This window comes from Procambarus clarkii, chromosome 44 (assembly GCF_040958095.1).
Source record: "Procambarus clarkii isolate CNS0578487 chromosome 44, FALCON_Pclarkii_2.0, whole genome shotgun sequence".
In the NCBI taxonomy this organism is placed as follows: Eukaryota; Metazoa; Arthropoda; class Malacostraca; order Decapoda; family Cambaridae; genus Procambarus; species Procambarus clarkii.
The window spans coordinates 16945029-16967426 of record NC_091193.1 but is presented as its reverse complement, the minus strand read 5'-3'; the positions used below and the strand labels follow the sequence as shown (position 1 = coordinate 16967426).

Sequence of the window (22398 nt, the reverse complement as noted above, 5' to 3'; positions counted from 1 at the left end):
GCTGAGAATGGGGTAGTACCAATTTACAGTAAGTAAATTGTTTCGTTCTGATAAACAATTTATACAAGGAAGAGGAAGTACCAATATTTGCTAAGAGATAAATTTAGTGTAGTAATATTTTGGCGCATATATACAAATACAAATATTTATTCAGGTAAAGTACATACATACAAGGTGAAATACAAAAGTTGATAGATTTATAGATAGAGCTAGTACATACAATGCCTAAAGCCACTATTACGCAAAGCGTTTCGGGCAGAAACGCATAAGCATATCTAGCATAAGGTTTAATAATGTGTGCATTGTAGGTGGTTACAGTGTTAGTAACACAAGCTTGACAAATATAACAGGAAATGCGGATGCAGGAGAGTTTTGATAGTTGAAAAATGCGTAACATATTTTCACACGCCTTGTACCGTATCTCTCTAAGCCTCGTACCATATATCTCTTGAACTATCTACCGCCTTGTACATTATCTCCCTAAACCTGATGGCATTTTTTTCACGTATGGTACCAAAGGTACCTCGCACAAGGTTGTGGTGGCCACGATGTGCGGAGATGGGTGGCTGGCGGTGGGTATGTGGGGAAGACAGGTGAGTTATGAGAGAAAGTGGGCGGGTCCCCACTAAGTGACTCACGGGCAGGTTGAGACACCAGCTTGTGAAACATCGGCTCCCCTGGTCCACACCGGCCCCCCTGGTCCACACCGGCCCCCTGGTCCACACCGGCCCCCCTAGTCCACACCGGCCCCCTGGTCCACACCGGCCCCCCTAGTCCACACCGGCCCCCTGGTCCACACCGGCCCCCCTGGTCCACACCGGCCCCCCTGGTCCACACCGGCCCCCTGGTCCACACCGGCCCCCGGTCCACACCGGCCCCCCTGGTCCACACCGGTCCCCCTGGTCCACACCGGCCCCCTGGTCCACACCGGCCCCATGGTCCACACCGGCCCCTAGGTCCACACCGGCCCCTAGGTCCACACCGGCCCCTAGGTCCACACCGGCCCCGTGGTCCACACCGGCCCCCGGTCCACACCGGCCCCGTGGTCCACACCGGCCCCCTGGTCCACACCGGCCCCCCCTGGTCCACACCGGCCCCCCCTGGTCCACACCGGCCCCCTGGTCCACACCGGCCCCCGGTCCACACCGGCCCCCTGGTCCACACCGGCCCCCTGGTCCACACCGGTCCCCGGTCCACACCAGGGGACCGTTGGGTGGCTGAGGTTGAGAGGAGGGACCCAGGAGTTGACATCTTTTTTGGCTAATGCTGTTGTCAGAATAAATTGCTGGTGCGATGAACAGCCTGGTTGACCAGACTAGCAACCAGGAGACCTGGTCAGAGATCGGGCCGCGGGGACATTGATCCTTGGAATCATCGCAAGATAAGGGAGGTGGCTGGGGATGCTTCAACGAATTTTTCCGGTAATTTCGTTTATAGGCCGTTCCTACTACCTGGGTTGGCAAAGTAGCCTCAGCCTCAAAACCTGGCACTGTTATTGGTAATAATTTTCACAAATGCTTTGCCACGCAGTGACAGGCGTCACTGCAATTGCTTAAGAATTCAAATGTCTATTACCGCTATTCGGTAGAGGGGATTATGTTAGAATTTTGTGCATTTGGATATGCACAACTCGGTGATAGATGGACATTTTCAACCACTACCTATCATAAAAGTAATTGTACGAGCCAAGAGAGAGAGAGAGAGTGTGTGAGTGAGAGTTGCAAAAGGGACAGCGAGCCAGCTCAAGCGACATACATTCGAGTTCAGTGAGACGGAAAAGCCGTGATTGTAGGGGTTTTAGCTCCGGCATAAAGGAGCAAGATCAGATTTACAAAAGCCAGTGAGAAGTCACGTTGACAGGTTAAAATATGAACCTGGGTCATAATAGAGCAGAGTGGACGGAAGAAGAAGGTTCTGGTAGGAGACGACGGTCAGTTGGACTGACTACTGCTGATGAAAAAAAAACTACCAACAGTAATAGGATTATTAAATTGAAAAGTTGAATGTTGCCAGCGCATGGAGCTTAAATAATACAAAAGACATGAAACCGAGTTTCTTGTGGCTTATTCAAAAAGAAACTTGATTCTGTAAGGAATAACTGGATGAATGTATGACGACTAGAGATGTCCTTCAGCGGTAACTTGCAGCAGTCGATACTTTCCAAAGAATTTTTAGTGGTGAATGGAAGGAATGCTGTGTGTTCAAGGCTGCCAAAGAACGACCGCCAGTGGTCATTGTTATTGCAGCTTAAGGTGATCAATGCCAACAAATATGAAAGATCAAAGGGTGTGATGTGAGATGGTTGAACTCTCAAAGCCGACTACAGGAGCCTGCGTGACGTTGATAGGGTTGCCTTGAGGTTACCTTGAGATTGTTACGGGGCTTAGCGTCCCCGCGGCCCGGTCTTCGACCAGGCCTCCTCGTTGCTCGACTGGTCAACCAGGCTGTTGGACGCAACTGCTCGTAGCCTGACGTATGGGTCACAGCCTGGTCGATCATGTATCCTTAACTGATCAAAATTGAAATTGATGTAAGTTTATTGAGGTAAAATACACACAAAGGGATGAGGTAGCTCAAGCTATTCTGCCCCGTTGATCAAAATGGGTTGCCACCATTAGTGCGAGGTCAGGAGGATGCTTCCACCCATCAGTGTAAGGCAGTGAGCGAAGCATCAGATAAGAATGGTGCCCCATCAGCGTGAGGCAGCTATACGAGTGGGTGTCTCCCTGACCACTAAAACCTATGTCACCATTTATGGATCAATAGTCAACATCTGTAGAGTACACTTAAACCGGATTTTTATTGAGGGGAAGGGAGGGAGGGAGGGAGGGAGGGGGCTGGGATGTGTCTTAATTGTTGAGCGTCAAGTGTGTGGCGTATCACGAACCATTGTGAGCGTGTGGGAGCCTCATTGTTGTGGGGTGTGTGTGGTGGTGGGGGGGGGGAGGGGGCATGCCACACCTGATGCTGCCCCCACACACACACACACCCTGCTCACATACCCTCTGCTGCTCCCATACCCCCCACCCCACTCCCATACCCTCCCCTCTCCCATACCCTCCCCACTCCCATACCCTCCCCTCTCCCATACCCTCTGCTGCTCCTAGTGACCCTATCAATTGAAATGTTAATTATGGTGATTGTGAAATAATATCGTGATAAGTGTTTGCAATTATAATGTAAAAAAATATATATATATTCAGCAGAGAGAGGCACGTATTGCCCTTGCTGGACACTTGACATTATTAAAGAATTATTTTCACAAGAACATGGCATCCGACCTCCTGTTGTTGCTTCCTGGGATCAACGTCCCCGCGGCCCAGTCTCTGGCCAGGCTTCCTGGCTGGTGTGGTCTGGTCTTGTTGATAAGCATTTTAAGTCACGTTAACATACGCTGCCAGCTTGGTGCATCATGTCTCCACAGTCATCATGATCCAAGCCGCCACATCTCTTGGTGTAATATGCTCAAGGTCAACATTTGTCTATAATTTTAGGATATATTTAGTTATTTCTTTAATGTTATGCATTATATTTTGTTTACTTGTTATTGTCTGGTGTTTTTAATAATGTGTATCTTAATGTCGGTAAATTGTAAATAATCTGATGTCTAATTTATTGCACTCGGCGTCATCATAAAGTGGGTCTTACCGCTTGTTACTATACGGTATATACTGTATAATGATCAGTGTTGTGCTAGTAATGCTGCCCTTTCTTGGATAAAGTATATATTGGAAATTTGTGTTAACTAAATTATACATGCGCAACATTTTATGAGTTATTTTTTTAATTTGTATAAATGAACGTTCTTGTATACTGTGTTTCCGAATAAAGATTTCACAGTTCAATAAGAAGAGATGCGGTAGCAATAGTGACAGGATTAGTTGATAGTGGCGTCACCTGGTGTAGTGGTGAGAGGAGTGCCCGAGGGTACTCTCCCTGCCACAGCTGCACCCGCCATACCCTGTCCGTCACTCACACCTGGCTCCTCCACTCCCATATGGCCTCTCAACACTGGCTCCAGCTCCTGGACCTCGCATTTCAATAGCTTATTGCAATGGCTCCCGATCCTCTTTTATCATACCTAGGCCTACCTGTTGTTAGTCCAGCCTGCTCTTAATATTGTGTATGGAGTTAGCCACTAACAACCTCCCATTTTTTAGCTTATTCCTTTTGCCCACAACTCTTTCACTTAAAGTGTTTTCTTATAGTTATAACGCGACTGTTCCTGTTGATCCTACTCATGTTCTTGCTGAACATTTAGTTTTGTCCACATGGTTTGCTAATGCCGCTAAGAATTATGTATGTTGTGATCATATCTCGTCTCAAGCTTCTTTGATTTCCAGCTTGTTGAGTTCTTTCTGCATTCAAAGTCCTCAAAGTTTCGGGGACCAGTCTCGTAACTTTTGGTCATGTTGTAATTATATCTTTGTGCGGTTTTACTTAACAATTTCACACTGGGAGTGATGTTAATATGTGTGTGTGTGTCCTTCCGGTGGCGGGCCACATTGGGATCACCTGCACCACATCTCTCTCTCTTTTTCCCACAACAGCATTGGACTTGCCATCATTTTCTAATGTATATCGAACTTCTCAACCCCCCCCCCTCCCATCGCCCCCCGTCCTAATTCAAGAGTGGTGTCAGTTCGGCGCTGAATCGACGTCATCAACGTTGATTTAGCGTTGAATTGGCGTCGATGACGTTGATTTGGCGTGGGATCACCGCCGCTCTTGGGTATTGCGCTCACTGGGCATTTGCTTGGATTAATGTTCAGCAGCCATTTCTCTAGTTCATCCACCAGGAAGGATTCTACATTCTTACTTTGTTCTGGATTTGTTCATCTGTATTATAGTCGGCAAACATTAGCATGGAAAATTCTTCTTTCTTATCGATATAAAAAGAAAAGTGTGGGTCCTGGTGGCGCTTCCTGTGGTAAAAATGTAATATATAGAGACTTCGCAAGAGCCCCTAACATATATTGTCATGGTGTAATAGTATACAAAGTACACTTAATGTGCATTAAAATTAACGACCATCCCATAGCTGCCCAGCCACTGCGACGCCCGTGGTGTGAGGCAGAGGACGTGGGGGTGATGTGATATGGAGGATGTGGTCACAGGCTAATCTGCCGTGAGACCATCCTTCGCCGTGAACACCCCTTTCTAACCAGGTGTTTCGTCCAGGGCTTGAGGGTGCTCCCTTCACTTCTCTAGGACGAGCTCACATGTACAAGTGAGTTACCACGCTCGGTGCGGCGCAAGCGGTGTGAAGCTTGGCTACAGATAAAGTACAGTTTATACTTATGAAAGGTGGTAGTGCAGAGTGTGCCAAGCTTCGGTAAGTGTGCTACGGAGCTGGCTGGAGTACCTTGCGGTGTTCAAGCTGCGAACCATAGCAAGTCATCGACGCAACTTTACTTCTCGGTGTCGTGGTCCAATAAAAGTATCTAATTCTACCACCATCTCCGTGTGGGAACGGAAGTCACCTCGAAAGGCGTCTGGTGATTGGCTGGAGGCAAAAAGTGTGGATAGGTTACACACCGGATTGGCTCTCGCAGATGATAGCCAGGTATTTGATTGGTACTCGAAAGCGGCTATACGAATCCTCATTGGCTGGCCCGTAGCAGCTATGGTGTACCCACACCACCATGCCACTCTTCAGAGGAGGGTCCTAGTTGACAGAGTGATGTGTGTTTCATCACTAATCATCCACAAAGTTACACATGTTAGATTACTGAGCAATAATAATGACTGTGATTAGGGCGAAGACAGAGGTAACCAGCGTGGGAGTGTCCCAGCGGCTGGTGTCTGGAAGCTTGGCATCTGCCACCATGACTAGGCTGGGGGGGGGGGGGATACTCTTTCTCTACTCATCATCATACCAATTAAATTCACGTTTACCTTTTTCTGCTTGTATACACAGGTATACACATGAGCACCCTCCTGTCCCTGAAACATAGACAAGCACTACACTAAACTGGCAAATGTCAGGGTAGTCTTCAGTAACCATTAGAGGTCATAATTAGATCAGAAAAACATGCGGGTTCGACCCTATTTCTTGGCTTCAGTATTTTCTCATAGCTTTAGAGAGCTTCAGAACACTTGTATACAGCTTATATCAAATCAACTTGCCCTCGAGTATGTAACTCCGACCTATAATGGTCTTCCGAAAAAAAATCAGACGAGGAAAAGTACAGTCCAGAAATACGCAACATGTTTTGTTCCGGACTGAGGAGTTTGAAATAATCTACGGAGACCGACTGGAGGAGCTCGACCTCACCCTGGAGGAAAGAAACAAGGAAATTATAATAGTAACGCACAAGATACGGAGAGAAACTGACAGTCAAACAGCTAGCCTGTCTTCCATATACAAAACTGTAGGATAAGAAGCCACGGGTGGAAACTAAGAGTTACATATGATCCCTAGACATGTTAGGAAAGTATTCAGTATGAAACCAACCTGCCAGATGGGGATTTTGGTGACACACAACAATGACACAAACTCTTGACACGACTCTTGACACAAACAATGTAACTTTCACTTAATATAAACAGTGAGAGTCGTATCGAGATGCAAGAAGCTACGATAAGGATATTGTAGAGGAAAACTCCATACATAGTTCTAGGTGGTCAGACACCCACCTTCAGGAGAGGAGAAACTGCAAACGATTTATCAATGACTGGAAAAGCGAAGAGATACCCTGCAAGCACACCCTGGGGTGGCCTCGCCCTGGGTGAGGACACCCCTTTGTCCAGCCTGGTCTCAGGCCGGGCTCGGGGGAGTAGAAGAACTCTCGAAACACACTCCAGGTATGGTCTAGGGGAGGGCACGCACGCCTCCATTCCAGCCAGCATGTTGAGATTTATATGGAGGCGCTCGGGTTGTGTTGTGCAGTGATGGCCATCCTTTGTCTGATGAAGGCATGTGGTTGCCGCAGATTGATATCGTGTGTCCGCTCAGGTTTCAACTGTTGCCTCCACCATGTTGAATTTTGATCCATTTTTAGAGAAGTGATCCCCTTGCTGGCTGGCCACTCCCGCTTCCCGCACCCCTCCTATGGCTACTGCTACTGATTCTCATACTGCTACTGACACTCAATACGGCTATTGACACTCAATACTGCTACTTACACTCATTAGTACTGCTGCTGATCCTGGGAATCACTGCTAGATATAGTAACATTCCTACACACTGGCCTTGAGGGCCATGTGTGCCCCACTACTGTGAGGTGAGGAGGAGGACGCAACCCGTCCTCCTAATAGAACGTCGCATGTTGACGTACCTAAGGCCAACAAATGTCGTACTAGAAAATGGTAGCGGCTCGCAAAATTGACATACTATCCCATTTTCTGTTTTGGAAAACAGAAAAACAGTGCCCTTATCCTGGTATGTTAGGATAAGGGCACTTTAGTACGACAGTTTCTGGACGTTGGGGAAGCCCCAGAAGGAGGGGGGGGGGGGCTGGAGGAGGACCAGGTGAAGGACGTGGTGGTGTGCCGAGGAAACACTACGGTGGCAAGAGGCATGTAGTTACAGAGATGAATGTATCCAGTTTGGTCGATCGCGGGTATGATGGTTTGGAGGGTGGGTGCACGCCATCACGCACTCTCAGCCCCCTCTCTCACCCTCCCTGTAAGCTAACGCCAGGATACAATTCTTGAAACAATTTGCAAGACTTGGAGTTGTGTTATTGATTGATAATCTCGGTCACGGGCTTCTCAAGTTCACCTGTTCTCCCCGGGGAGAAGATATGATCTGATTATAATACAATGGATTTCATTAAGGAGGTGAAGATAAACTTGCATGCAGGGGCTTCACAGCTTCGTAGATTAGAAATTATTCATCTCATCCTCAACAGTCTTGAGGCTTGCAGGATCATAGGAGTGGGTGTGATGGGCCTCCAGGGTGATGGTGATGGGGTATGGTGGGCCTCCAGGGTGATGGTGATGGGGTATAGTGGGCCTCCAGGGTGATGGTGATGGGGTATGGAGGGCCTCCAGGGGGATGGTGATGGGGTATGGTGGGCCTCCAGGGTGATGGTGATGGGGTATAGTGGGCCTCCAGGGTGATGGTGATGGGGTATGGAGGGCCTCCAGGGTGATGGTGATGGGGTATGGAGGGCCTCCAGGGTGATGGTGATGGGGTATAGTGGGCCTCCAGGGTGATGGTGATGGGGTATAGTGGGCCTCCAGGGTGATGGTGATGGGGTATGGAGGGCCTCCAGGGGGATGGTGATGGGGTATGGTGGGCCTCCAGGGTGATGGTGATGGGGTATAGTGGGCCTCCAGGGTGATGGTGATGGGGTATGGAGGGCCTCCAGGGTGATGGTGATGGGGTATGGAGGGCCTCCAGGGTGATGGTGATGGGGTATAGTGGGCCTCCAGGGTGATGGTGATGGGGTATAGTGGGCCTCCAGGGTGATGGTGATGGGGTATGGAGGGCCTCCAGGGGGATGGTGATGGGGTATAGTGGGCCTCCAGGGTGATGGTGATGGGGTATGGAGGGCCTCCAGGGTGATGGTGATGGGGTATGGAGGGCCTCCAGGGGGATGGTGATGGGGTATGGAGGGCCTCCAGGGGGATGGTGATGGGGTATAGTGGGCCTCCAGGGTGATGGTGATGGGGTATGGAGGGCCTCCAGGGTGATGGTGATGGGGTATGGAGGGCCTCCAGGGTGATGGTGATGGGGTATGGAGGGCCTCCAGGGGGATGGTGATGGGGTATAGTGGGCCTCCAGGGTGATGGTGATGGGGTATGGAGGGCCTCCAGGGTGATGGTGATGGGGTATGGAGGGCCTCCAGGGGGATGGTGATGGGGTATGGAGGGCCTCCAGGGGGATGGTGATGGGGTATAGTGGGCCTCCAGGGTGATGGTGATGGGGTATGGTGGGCCTCCAGGGTGATGGTGATGGGGTATGGAGGGCCTCCAGGGGGATGGTGATGGGGTATAGTGGACCTCCAGGGTGATGGTGATGGTGTATGGTGGACCTCCAGGGTGATGGAGGTTCACATGTTCCCAAGGATTTGGGAATAATGTCTGACGACCTAACGTTTAAGGAGCATAACCAAGCAAATATTGCGTCAGCCAGAAAAATGATAGGAGGGATTACGGGAACTTTCAAAACCAGGGATCCCATCACAATGGTTGTTCTGTTTAAATCACTTGTGCTGTCCCGTCTTGAGTACTGCTCGCTACTTACTTCCCTCTTCAAGGCAGGAGAGATTGCTGAAATAGAGGGAGTACAGAGAACATATACGGCACGCATACACGCGATAAAGCACCTAAATTATTGGGATCGTCTCTAAGCTCTCCAAATGTACACACCTAGAAAGGAGACGAGAGAGATATCAAATAATATACACGTGGAAAATACTGGTGGGCCAGGTCCCAAATCTATACAGTAAAATAACAACATACTGGAGTAAACGATATGAAAGAAAATGCAGAATAGAACCAGTGAAGAGCAGAGGTGCCATATGCACTAATCAGAGAACACTGTATAAACATCAGAGGTCCGCGGTTGTTCAACATCCTCCCAGCGAGCATAAGAAATGTTGCCGGAACAACCGTGGACATCTTCAAGAGAAAACTAGATAGTTTTCTTCAAGAAGTGCCGGACCAACCGGGCTGTGGTGGATATGTGGGTCTGCGGGCCGCTCCAAGCAACAGCCTGGTGGACCAAACTCTCACAAGTTAAGTCTGGCCTCGGGCCGGGCTTTGGGGAGTAGAAGAACTCCCAGAACCCCATCAAGCAGTTATCACCTTCCACTCTGCCCATTTGTTTCCGCCATGGCGGAAACAAATGGGCAGAGTTTCTTTCGCCCTGCTGCACCTGTTACCTAGCAGTAAATAGGTACCTGGAAGTTACACGTCTGTTACGGGCTGCTTCCTGAGGGAAGGGGGAGGGGGAGGACGGGAACTATCAGGGGAAAACGCCAAGCCATTGCGACAGCTCTTGGAAGGGGTCAGGATAAGGATTTTGGATGGGACGGGGGGAAGGAATGGTGGCCAACCACTTGGACGGTCGGGGATTGAACGCCGACCTGCATGAAGCGAGACCGACGCTCTACCGTCCAGCCCAAGTGGTTGGGCTGGACTCAACACGATTGACAGTTGAGAGGCGGGCCGAAAGAGCACAGCTCGACCCCCGCAAGCACAACCAGGTGAATACATCTAGAACAGGGTGGCAGGCAGGGGTGGGGACACCCCACCCCTGCCACAGGACATGTAGTCTTATACATTCTACAAGACCATCTCTCAATAGTCCGTGAGAACATAACCATTCTTGTTATTTACACTCATTATTAGGAAATTAAGAATATTCTTCAGAATGATATATTTTCTACACTAAAGCACACAAAGTAAAATACATAGAACGCATAAACACGACTTTGGTTGTACTTTTGACATGCTTAACTGGAGAGAAGTGCGTGCAGAGTGCTGAGGGCAGCCAGGCCAACACCTGATGTTATCTGCAGCTCTACGGCCCGCTCCACCACCACCACCACCACTGTACCTGGATGAGGTTCTGGGAGTAGTTCTACTCCCCAAGCCCGGCCCGAGGCCAGGCTTGACTTGTTAGAACTTGGTCCAACAAGCTGTTGCTTGGAGCGGCCCGCAGGCCCAGATATCCACCACAGCAGAATCTGTCCAGTCTTCTACTTTTGTTCCAGCAATATTTCTTATACATGCTGGGAGGATATTGAACGTGTGGACCTCTGATGTTCAGTGTTCTCTGATTATAGGTGCCATAGGCGCACTCTTCACTGGCTCTATTTCTGCATTTCCTTCTTTATCTGTCACTCCAGTATATTGTTCTTTTACTGTGCAAATTTAGGACCTGGCCACTAACCACCACCACCACCACTACCACCACCACTACCACCACCACCACCATCACTACCACCACCACCATCACTACCACCACTACTACAACCAAAGATTTGCAACAAGATTACTGCCAGAGCTAAGCATGTTAAGCTATAAGAATAGGCTAATGTAACTAAACCTCTTGGCTTTAGAGGATGGAAAGACTGGAGTATACATGATCAAATCATGCAAGCTACTGAAGAGATCAGTGGCAGATTAACAGTAGTGTTCTCACAGCTGCTTGTATGTAACATCCATGACCAGCTGGCTCTAGGGTGAGACAACACGGCCAAGCATACCGGGGCACGCTTCTTGACTACTTGTAATCCAGCTTCCGTTATTAAAGTGATCACGAGCATCATACGTGGCACGGATAACAACCGTGGACATCTTCAAGAGGAAACTAGATTTATTCCTCCAAGGAGTGCCGGACCAACCGGGCTGTGGTGGGTATGTGGGCCTGCGGGCCGCTCCAAGCAACAGCCTGGTGGACCAAACTCTCACAAGTCAAGCCTGGTCTCGGGCCGGGCTTGGGGAGTAGAAGAACTCCCAGAACCCCATCAACCAGGTACCAACCAGGATATGAGCGTCTCGTCTTCCTCTCAGCCTACCATGATGACAAGCTGTCCTCAGTCATCACCTTCCCTGTGACTGCAAGTCACTTTTCTCATTGAATACTAAATAGTTTTACTCCAGCACTGCTCTCGTTACCTCTTATGTGGAAGAATACATGAAACTTGTGATTATTATCTTTATCTCTTGAAAATACGAGTGGCTCGTTATTAACGACGTAAACCTCATCACGACCAGCCTCTACAGTAGGACTTCCACCACTGCCAAAAACACTAGCACTAGTAAAACAATTGCAATCACCATTACCACCACCTGCACCAGCTGTAACTCCACCAGCAGAAGCACCACTACCATCAGCAGCAGCAGCAGCGGTGGTGATCCTGAACAAGGGAAGGGGGAAGCACCATTTTTCTGGTTAGTGGTGGTGATGGTGCAGCCTTTCACGAGGCTGGAACCGATGGTAGAGGTGATACGGAGTCAGTAATGGTGCTCCGGCGCTTGATGGTGCTTCAGATACCACCTGATGCTACGCCGCTCCCTGATAACCATCTCCCTGCCACGCCTCTTACAATCCACTACGTTGTTGCGTCCAAAGTCGTACCTATAGCCTGTTGAAATGCGTATTTAATCAGATACATACCTGCCTTCTGGTGTTTCCTGGGGTCACCACCCCCGTGACCCGACCTGCCTCTGATAAGGCTTCCTTGATGGCCTGATCAGCCACACTGTTGACCCTGCAACTCATATTCCAACGTAGGCACCATAGCCCAGTTGATCAGATGATCTTTATATTTTGATGTTCTGTTTTTCTCATTTAGAGATCTGATGATAATTACCTAAAAAATTTTAGAAGGACGGGCTGTAAGAGCCCTTCGCCAAGTGGTGGGTGAATCTTGAGGAACTGATGAGTCTTGCAGGCGATGAGTCACAATAACGTGGCTGAAGAATGTTGACCAGACCACACACTAGAAGGTGAAGGGACGACGACGTTTCGGTCCGTCCTGGACCATTCTCAAGTCGACTGTGATGAGTCTTGCTGGGTCGCTTCAAGCAACAGCCTTCCTGACCAAGTTATCCACGTCCAGGCCGAGCTTGTAAAGAGTCTCGAGTTTATAACGTCCAACTTGTGGGCGATGATCGTGGACATGTTCATACACCCAGCAGGCGGGCTCATTTGAAGAGTAAGTTGTAGACAGGTACAGGTATGGGAATACAAATTCATGATAGTTTTGGTAATCATGAGGTTGTGGAAGCAGAAGAACTGGAAATCGTCAACAGGTACCATCGTAGAAGAACGCTCGTGCTGTAGCGGTTAGCATATTCGATTCACCAGCGAGAGATTCTTCCCTGTGCACAGAACAGTAAGTGGAAACTCACGCCGTCTTTTTGTTAATTACAAAGACAAGCAATTTTATGTACTATTGTATGAAATGGTGGAGGACTCCATAGGACGACATGACACCCCCCATATAGGCTCTGGAACTTGTACACAACTTGTTCCGGCGGACCAAAGAGACTAAATTCATCTAGGTGTTTATAATTTGGTTTCTACAGCCGTTTTAAAAAACCCTCCGCGTTTTATCAGTGCTGTTTGGTTGATCTGCTTCCAGGGAAACCAGGATTAAGTCCGTGCCGCGAAAGTGCATAATCTGTAAACCGGTCATTGGTACACCGCAGGTAAACTCACTCTTCTCTACTCACTGATTCTCGAGTCGCCAAGCTACTTTTACTTGAAATATTCTTTGTAAAGTTATCAATGTTATCCTTTTACGTCTTAGTTCGCTTAACTTATGTATGAGCACGTCACGTTAAGCACTCCGCGTGCTCAGCAACTTTACATGCATGAAGATGAGAGTAGGTTGTGTGTGGCTCAAGAGTTGCAGTCACTTGAAGAGATGAGAGGTAAATAGAAGCTCAAAAGCTACAGAAAGTTTAGTTTTTTTGTTGTTCACGGGAGTGAAACAAGTGACGTGTTGCAACTGTATTCAATTTCAGTGTTGTAAATGTTTTGAGGTCACTCGTTATGCATTGCAACAAGTCTCATGAACAAGCTTAAAAAACTAATCACCATACGAGCAGCAAGTGGGGCGTGTGACGGCTGTGGCGGGCTTGTCAGCTTAGGCTTTGGAAAGTACGGTTTTCAAGGCCGGTGGCGAGCGGGAAGCAGTCGGGGCGGGATGAAAAACCTGGTCCACCCGTCTGCATTTACCTCCTGCAAGTTTTTTTTTTATTATTATTATTAACTAGAAATATAAAATGGCGATAACTCGTTTTTTCCTCAAAACCTGGAAAGCAATTAGCAAAATTAAATAGTTTTGAAAGGGTTGATTTTATTCTCGATTGAAAAGAATAAGTCGATAATTATTTTTGTGTAGTTAGCATAACCCTTAGCCACCAATAGGTTTCTGTCCTGAACAAGAACATGACCTCGTCCTAGAGGTCATGTCATCCTAGAGGATGACCTCAGCTAGAGCATCTATCCCAGAGTTGAGTAGCTTCAGAGCTGATTGGTATGAGTTACGAGGAAAGCCTAAAGAAATTTAACCTCATGTTACTTGAAGAGAAATGAAAGCCTGGAGACGATCACCACATAACAATTCTTAGCGGAATAGAGAGGACAAACTATGTAGCAAGGGAAGTATAAGAAGTCTTAGACCCAGCTTAGACCCGTAAGTACATTGAGGTGATTACAACTAAGTGAATAAAAGGATAGTCGTTAACCTCGTTTTGAAACAGAACAACCTTGACCTAAATACAAATATTAGCCCATGTAAAAATGTAGGCAAGCCACACCATAGAAAGAAAGGGGAATATTACAGTCCTGGGAGTGATCATCTCGGAAGACTTTACTTTTAAAGAGCATAGTAAAGTAACTCGACTTCAAGATCAATGATTGGCTGAAATACTTGCCATCCTCTTGATGGAACTTGATAACAACTCCAAAGGGAACCTGACTGTGATTCCTATATCACACTGCATGCTGCGGCGTCCAACAACTTGGTTGACCAGACTTTCAACCAGGAGGCTCGGCAAGAGACCGGATAGCGGGGGACACTGATCCTCGGAACTTTTGTTAAACTCTTCAGGAACGCATCATTTCATGCTTAGTGACTGGGGGAGGGGGAGGGGTGGCGTCACTATCTCCACCCATCGCAGTTCTTTGTGAGCTGGAGAGGATTGGGGCGAGGGATTGGGGAAAGGATCTAAGGGGCCTGGGATAGGGGCGATAGTTACTAAGGGGCGAGGGATAGGAGGGGGGGGGATCTAAGAGGCCTGGGCTAGGGGCACTCACGGATGCACATTTAGTAAATACAGCAGTTTTTGCAGGTTTGCGCTCATTCTGATTAGTGTCGTGAAAGCAATGAACGGGTTCTATATAAAGTCAAGAGGATGCGGTTCTCGACCTGTTTGTGGGAGCGTGGGACGGGCGCCCGGGGGCCGGCGACCCACTCTGTCTCCACCTCACCTCCACCTTCTGGCCACTCGCCCTGCTCTTCACTACACCCCGCCACCCCCACCTTACCTACATCAACCATGCACATTCAACGTGGGTTAGAAACAGTATATACTCTTATTGCAATGTTGCCTAAATGGGAGAGAATGGGAGGCGGTTGCCTACCTTGAGGTGATTCTAAATAAAAGGATCAACATCCCTGCGGCCCGGTCTCTCTGGCCAGGTCCCTGTGGCCCGGTCTCTGACCAGGCCTCCTGGCCAGACCAGGAAAAAAGTATGATATGTTTATTGACAAAAGTTATATGCAATTTTACTTAATTGGAGTAATTAAGAACCAGCATTGTTGTAGTTGTAAACTAGATATGAAGGCAGATAATAATAGCGAGAGAAATTGCGCCAGTGTTCTTTCCTACATATACATATAAAGTGGCACATGGTAAGGCTGTGAGTGTAAATACACTCAGATGGCGCGCGCGCGCGCGCGTGTGTGTGTGTGTGTGTGTGTGTGTGTGTGTGTGTGTGTGTGTGTGTGTGTGTGTGTGTGTGTGTGTGTGTGTGTGTGTGTGTGTGTGTGTGTGTGTGTACACCTCGCTGTGGCCCTTCTCAGTCACCGACACTTCTTGCATTGTTACCGGGTGTGTCGCCCGCCCCCCTCAAGCTCCTGAACATCACACCACCTTGTAAATGCTTGTAAAAACCATTATTTGTTTACAGTATTTATAAAACTATTATTTTACAAATAGGTAAAACTATTATTTTACAAATAGGTATTTTACAAATAGGTAAAAAACACGTGGTTAGAAGAGTTCTAACCACGTGTTTTAACCGAAGAGGTCACGTCGTTTCAGGGGTTGGAGGCAGGAATTCTTTTCCACACAAGGTGTTCTGTACAATTCCTCTAAACAGTATTACTAACAAACCCTAAATTGTGTTCAAGAGGGAATTTTATAATGAATTAGAGTAAACAGATAAGTCGAGCTGTGGTGCCTGCTACCTGCTTGATACCTGGTTGATGGGGTTCTGGGAGTTCTTCTACTCCCCAAGCCCGGCCTGAGGCCAGGCCTGACTTGTGTGAGTTTCGTCGGAAGATGAAGTGAGTCGGAAATGCTACTTCGGATTGCCAACTGCAAACACCAACTATCTGACTAATCAAGCTGTTAACTAGGAGACCTGTAGAGAACCCGATCAAGGCCAGATTCACGAAGTAGTTACGCAAGTACCTACGAACGTGTATACCTTTCCTCAATCTTTGACGTCTTTATTAAACAGTTTATAAGCATGAAAATTTCTCAATCAACAGTTGTTACTGTTATAAACAGCCTCCTGGTGCTTCGGAGCTCATTAACTGTTTAATAATTGTAAACAAAGCCGCCAAAGATTGAGAAAAGATGTACAGGTTCGTTAGAGCTTGCGTAACTGCTTCGTGAATCTGGCCCCAGGGTGCAAGGACAGTGGTCTCTAGAACCAGTACGTGGTTACCTTAAGGTACGTTGAGTTAGGACTCGCAGACCCCTGGCCTCAGGCCGGGCTTGGGGAGTAGAAGAACTCACAGAACCCCATCAAGCAGGTATCAAGCCCGGTCTCTGACAACCAATTCACTTTTGGGCCTAATTGATAGGTAATTGATGGAATGTGAATGCGTAAGTTAAGTCCCGTTGATGAGTTGGCTCACATATAATTATAGCACCTTCTTCCTCACCCCCCCCCCTTCACTCTCCCTCACCCCACCCCCTCACTCTCCCTCACCCTCCTCTTTATTGTAATTTGTCTCATAGATTCCTTAGTGTCATTTACCAACAGTTCCCCTCTGGCCAATTTTATCTTTGTATTTTTGTGTAATATTTTCCCCTCAATATCACTTACCCCTCGACCACTCCCCTCTCTCTCTCCCCCCGAGTGTCGCATCTGGTTTACCCTTCCCTCTCCTGCATGGAGTGCCTCTCGCTTCTCTAAATCAATTGTACCATCACTTGCCGGTATGTGGTATGGCGGTGTTCCCTCCCCAGCTGGTCTGTGGGGTGCACTGGTGTGTGTGGTGCTCTGGTCTGTGTGTGTGGTGCACTGGTGTGTGTGGTGCTCTGGTCTGTGTGTGTGGTGCACTGGTCTCTAGTACACTGGTGTGTGTGTGTGTGGTGCACTGGTGTGTGTGGTGCTCTGGTCTGTGTGTGTGGTGCACTGGTCTCTAGTACACTGGTGTGTGTGTGTGTGGTGCACTGGTCTCTAGTACACTGGGGTGTGTGTGTGTGGTGCACTGGTGTGTGTGGTGCTCTGGTCTGTGTGTGTGGTGCACTGGTCTCTAGTACACTGGTGTGTGTGTGTGTGGTGCACTGATGTGTGTGGTGCACTGGTGTGTGTGGTGCTCTGGTCTGTGTGTGTGGTGCACTGGTCTCTAGTACACTGGTGTGTGTGTGTGTGGTGCACTGGTCTCTAGTACACTGGTGTGTGTGTGTGTGGTGCACTGGTGTGTGTGGTGCTCTGGTCTGTGTGTGTGGTGCACTGGTCTCTAGTACACTGGTGTGTGTGTGTGTGTGTGGCGCACTGGTCTCTAGTACACTGCTGTGCGGGGTAAACGGATCCATATAACACAATGATCTATGAGGCACAATTGACAATGTTTTGTGGTCGCCATCCTGAGCGATTTACTGCTGCAGTTAGTATCTCTGATTTTCATGTGTGTACCGAAGCGCTTTGATGCCGCTACTGCGTTACTGCCGCCTGTGTCTGTACTAGTGGACAGCCAGTCCTCATCACATGCTGTTGTGGAAGCTCTTGCTAATGCTGCCTTTATGCTCTACAGTCACTTCTGCCTCGGTGGTTGACTGTCATTGCTTATGTTGATGCTTCTACTGCTTGTTGCATGCGCCCTCTGCATGAGAAAGTGCGCCGAGGTTCTTTGTTGGCGCACATTTTACGATAAAGGATGTAATAAAGAAAAGAGTTGATCCTGGTGATAGTAGTGTGGCTTGTGTGTGATTAAATCATGAGGATTATTAGCAGTGGCACTCGTGACTGTGTCAGACGATACCCTCTCAGGTGTGTGTGTATGCCGTATCATCTGTCATTCGCCCCTCGGGAATATTGCATCTCAATTATTGGCGTGGGAACCTCCCCTGCCCAGCTCTTCTTGCATCGTTGTCCTCGACCGTAGGGAGGGGGAGGATAGGGTTCACAGCGGCGTGCGCTGAGCGCTCTGGGTGCCACCATACGGGCAAGAGCTCTCCTGGGGTCCCCCCCCTACCCCTAGTCGTGTCATCCAACGCGTACAACGACGCAGAGGATCTGGCTGAAGGAAGCAATGTGCTTTATATCATTATCAGCTCTTAAGAGTTTTTACTGTGAAACAATTACATTTAGCATTGTTAATTTGTTTGTACACGCGCATGACACCGTGGGCACTTGACACGACTGGTGGAAGCTGGCATCAGCTCCTAAGCCCTGCCTTTCGTATCATTAGTAATGGTAAAAGTGTTAATACTCAAAATTAATATCTAAACTTTTGTTATTATTCATATCTAAGTCTTTCTACAAAGAAGACGAGAAAGGTGTCAAATATACGTGCAAAATTCTGGAGGGCCAAGTCCCAAATCTACACACTAAAATAGCAACATACTGGAGTGAACGATATGGTAGAAAATGCAGAATAGAACCAGTGAAGAGCAGAGGTGCCATAGGCACTGTCAAAGAACACTGTAAACATCAGAGGTCCCCGGTTGTTCAACATCCTCCCCAGCGAGCATAAGAAATATTGCCGGAACAACCGTGGACATCTTCAAGAGAAAACTAGATAGTTTTCTTCGAAGAGTGCTGGACCAATCGGGCTGTAGTGGATATGTGGGCCTGCGGGCCGCTCCAAGCAACAGCCAGCTTAACCAAACTCACAAGCCAAGTCTGGCCTCGGGCCGGGCTTGGGGAGTAGAAAAACTCCCAGAACCCCCATCCAGGTATGCTCCAGGATCCTCCTTATCTCATTTTTATATAAAGGAACTACACTGGCTAGTTTAGCCTGCAGCGGGAGCGCGCGCTTCTTTATTTTTTGCTTGTCTTAGGAGTTATTTGGAGTTAAGGGAGAATAGACTGTTGGTTATTTCCAACACTAAGATGGCGTCCACCACTCTTGCGACATCGACCCTTAATACTCTTTACATATTGGCTTAGGAGTTTAGCTTTTCTCTGTCTACCGTCATGCCCTCGGTCCACGACTGTGGTCGTATCACTGTACCTCTGTCACCTTTCCTCACGCCTGGTCCCCCCTTTTTATCAAGTAATATAAATGTAAGCTTACGCTGTGCAAATTTTCCTCTTTCCCTCACATCTGTGTGTGTGTGGGGGGGGGGGGGGAATTCAAATAATTAAGAAAGTTAACAATTGACTCTTTTGCTCGGTTCCAAGCTGTATTTTCCAGACATTTGCGTTTGAATTGGAAATCATTGATTTTTCTCCACATGACCTGCGCGGGGCCAGCGCCGTGCCCAGACTGTATAGTGGGGTAGCCATGCATAACACTGGCCAAACCCTCAAACATGGTACGAGGCGCATGTGGCTTCTAGCTGAGTGGTCTCCGCCAGCCGGCTCCTCCTCCTCCCCCACCAGGCTGTTCCACACACTCTGACCCATCTTGTGCACCTTTACCTGAAGCTGGGGTCCTGGACTGGCTTCTGAGAGTTGTTCTTCTCCCCCATCCCAAACCCGTTGTGATAACTTGATCTAAGAGGCTTTGGTTTGCCAGTTCTCTCCCACCTCACAGCCTTTATTCATAGCTATATATCCAACAGGCTGGAATATTGGGTATTCCAGCCTGGAGAACAGTCTGGTTGATCAAACCCAACAGTCTGGCTGATCACAAGGCTGGACAAACTGGTTGAGGGTTAGGCAGGTGAGGTGCCTCGCTTCGCAGAGAGAGGGAGTAGTGAGCTGACACGATTAGAGAACACTGTATGTACATCAGAGGTCCACTGTTTTTCAACCTCCATCCGACAGATATAGGAAATATTGTCGGAATAGACGTGGTGTTCAAGAAGCAATTAGACTATAAGTTCATGCAGGAAGTGAAGGATCGAACTGGGTTGTAGTGGATATGTGATCCTGCGGGACCCTGCAAGCAACAGGGGTTCTTCCCCTGGACAAGTAGTGTAGATGGGATGGTTAGTGTGGAGGGGAGTAGTGTGTGGGGGGGGGGGTCATCAGTAATGCCCAGTGCAAGGACCTCACGCTGCCTGAAGACCTCACGCTGCCTGAAGACCTCACGCTGTCTGGGGGAAGGGAATGGACTGAGGGAGGGAGGAGTGACTATGGCATTCGCCTATGCAAAATCTAGAACAAAAACTACATTGGGCCTTTGCAGACGGGTGACGGAACTTTCACAGACGACATAATTTAGTGATATTTATGTACTTAGTGATAGTGATAATGCTTAGGCTACATTACGATTATCTTATTTCAATGATCCCCTGACCACATTGAAGATCAGTGATCCAACTTTATCCTGCTACACATTAGGGGCATAACTGGCCTGGTTGAGTTCTCAAAAGAAAACTCAACAAACACCTCTAAATTATACCTGGAGGACCGATCAGAGACCGGGCCGCGAGAACGTTGATCCTTGGAACTCTCGCAAGGTACTGTAGGGTAAGGAAGGAGCGAGGGGTGACTGTGGCATTGTAGGAACAAGCGCGAGGAGATTGCGTGATGTGGCCGCCTCATCTTCTCTGGGATCGTTGACCCTCTTAAGTGGTCACTTCTCGCTAAATGAACATATATTACTCCGTCTTACCAAGACTTTGCTTCTGGGAGTCACAGAGTCCACTTACACCCCGAGTTGTCTCGTTAACAATGCCGGAAAGATATTTCCACACTCTCAGTAGGTCACATTAATTAATGTGGAGGATTAAAACAGAGGAAGATAGTATGAGGCTACAGAATGACCTAGACAAACTGAAGGAGTGGTCCAACAAATGGTTAAAAAAGTTCAACCCAAGTAAATGTATGGTAATGAAACTAGGCGGAGGAAATATGAGGCCAGACACAGGATACCGAATGGGAGATGAAGTCCTTCATGAAACGGACAGATAAAAAGATCTAGGAGTTGATATCACGCCACACCTGTTTCCGAAAGCCCACATCAAAAGAATAACATCAGCGGCATATGCAAGGCTGGCTAACATCAAAAGTGTCAAAGTAGTTAGTAAATGGAATGCACTAGGAAGTGATGTGGTGGAGGCAGACTCCATACACAGTTTCAAATGAAGATATGATAGAGCTCGAGAAGCTCAGGAATTTGTCCACTAGTAGATTGACTGTTGCGAGGCGGGACCAAAGAGCTAAAGCTCAACCCCCGCAAGCACAACTAGGAGAGTACATGCTGCTGTCCTCACAGTATGTGGACAGCAGCAGTATGTCACGAGCACGACTAGAAATATTATTATATAGTATAAGTATATAGTATAATGTGTATTAATGGTGTGTTTCTTTCCCCCTGCAGGTGCACGGACGAATTTGTGGGCGAATATTGTCAGTACCTGAACCCCTGTCGCAACGGGCCAGGCCCTCGCTGTCAGAACGGCGGCACCTGTAACGTGATCCTCTCAGTGTCCGGACCCAAGTTCGACTGCAAGTGTCCAGTGGGTTACCAGGCGTCGCTGTGCGAGATCGCGGTAGCCAACGCCTGCGACTCGGACCCCTGCATGAACGGGGCCACCTGCCAGCTGCTTACCCTCGACACTTACCGCTGTCAGTGCCCCTCCGGATTCCGTGGCGACCAGTGCCAGAAGGTTGACCATTGTGCCTCCAAACCTTGTCGCAACGGGGCCACCTGTCACTCCCCGGGCAACACCTACACCTGCACCTGCCCGCCGGGCTTCACCGGCACCACCTGCACCACAGATGTCGACGAGTGCCAAGCTCATCCCTGTCGACACGGCACCTGTAGCAACACCTTTGGATCTTACACGTAAGAACTCATGCTTGTCCTTGTGGTAAAGTAAAACTTTTGAAGAGTTTAAAATTCAATAAATGTCTTATTGTTGTTTAGTAACGAATAATCAATGCGGATTCACTTGCCGCAAGTGTAAGTGGTAGGTGGAAGTGGTTTGATGTAATAGGATGTATTAGTGGAAGGCCGGGCACTGACTGGGCTGAACTAGCATCACCTTCGTCTAGTCTGAGGATGTCTTGACAAAATCACCACAAGCACTATACGTTACTTTGTAATATCTACGGATTATGATATAAGGTACGATGTTAGGATGTAATTTCTTAATTACTTTTTTCCCTTTAAACATTTTACTTTATTTATCGCTATTAAAAATCAAGTACTTTACAACCATTATTTTCCAGGTAGCATCTCCGAAAGTACCATTTTAAAGTTTCGTTGGTAATATGTTTATGTAAAGCCACATATGCTTGTGTCAGGTATAGAATTCAGCGCAGGTCACATCCTACCTTATGCTATCTATCCCAGCCTGCAGTTACCTTACGGTATAGATCCTAGCCTGCAATACCTATCCTAG

General features: G+C 48.1%; 1 protein-coding gene across 1 annotated transcript in view; it reads left to right on the top strand.

Moving 5' to 3' along the window:
- Window positions 1-22398, top strand: part of N (neurogenic locus Notch protein) — a 143388-nt gene that overhangs the window by 93876 nt on the left and 27114 nt on the right. Inside the window, exon 3 of the mRNA XM_045725899.2 lies at window positions 21372-21839. Coding sequence (XP_045581855.2) covers window positions 21372-21839 — 468 coding nt within the window. The remainder of the gene's footprint in view (window positions 1-21371; window positions 21840-22398) is intronic.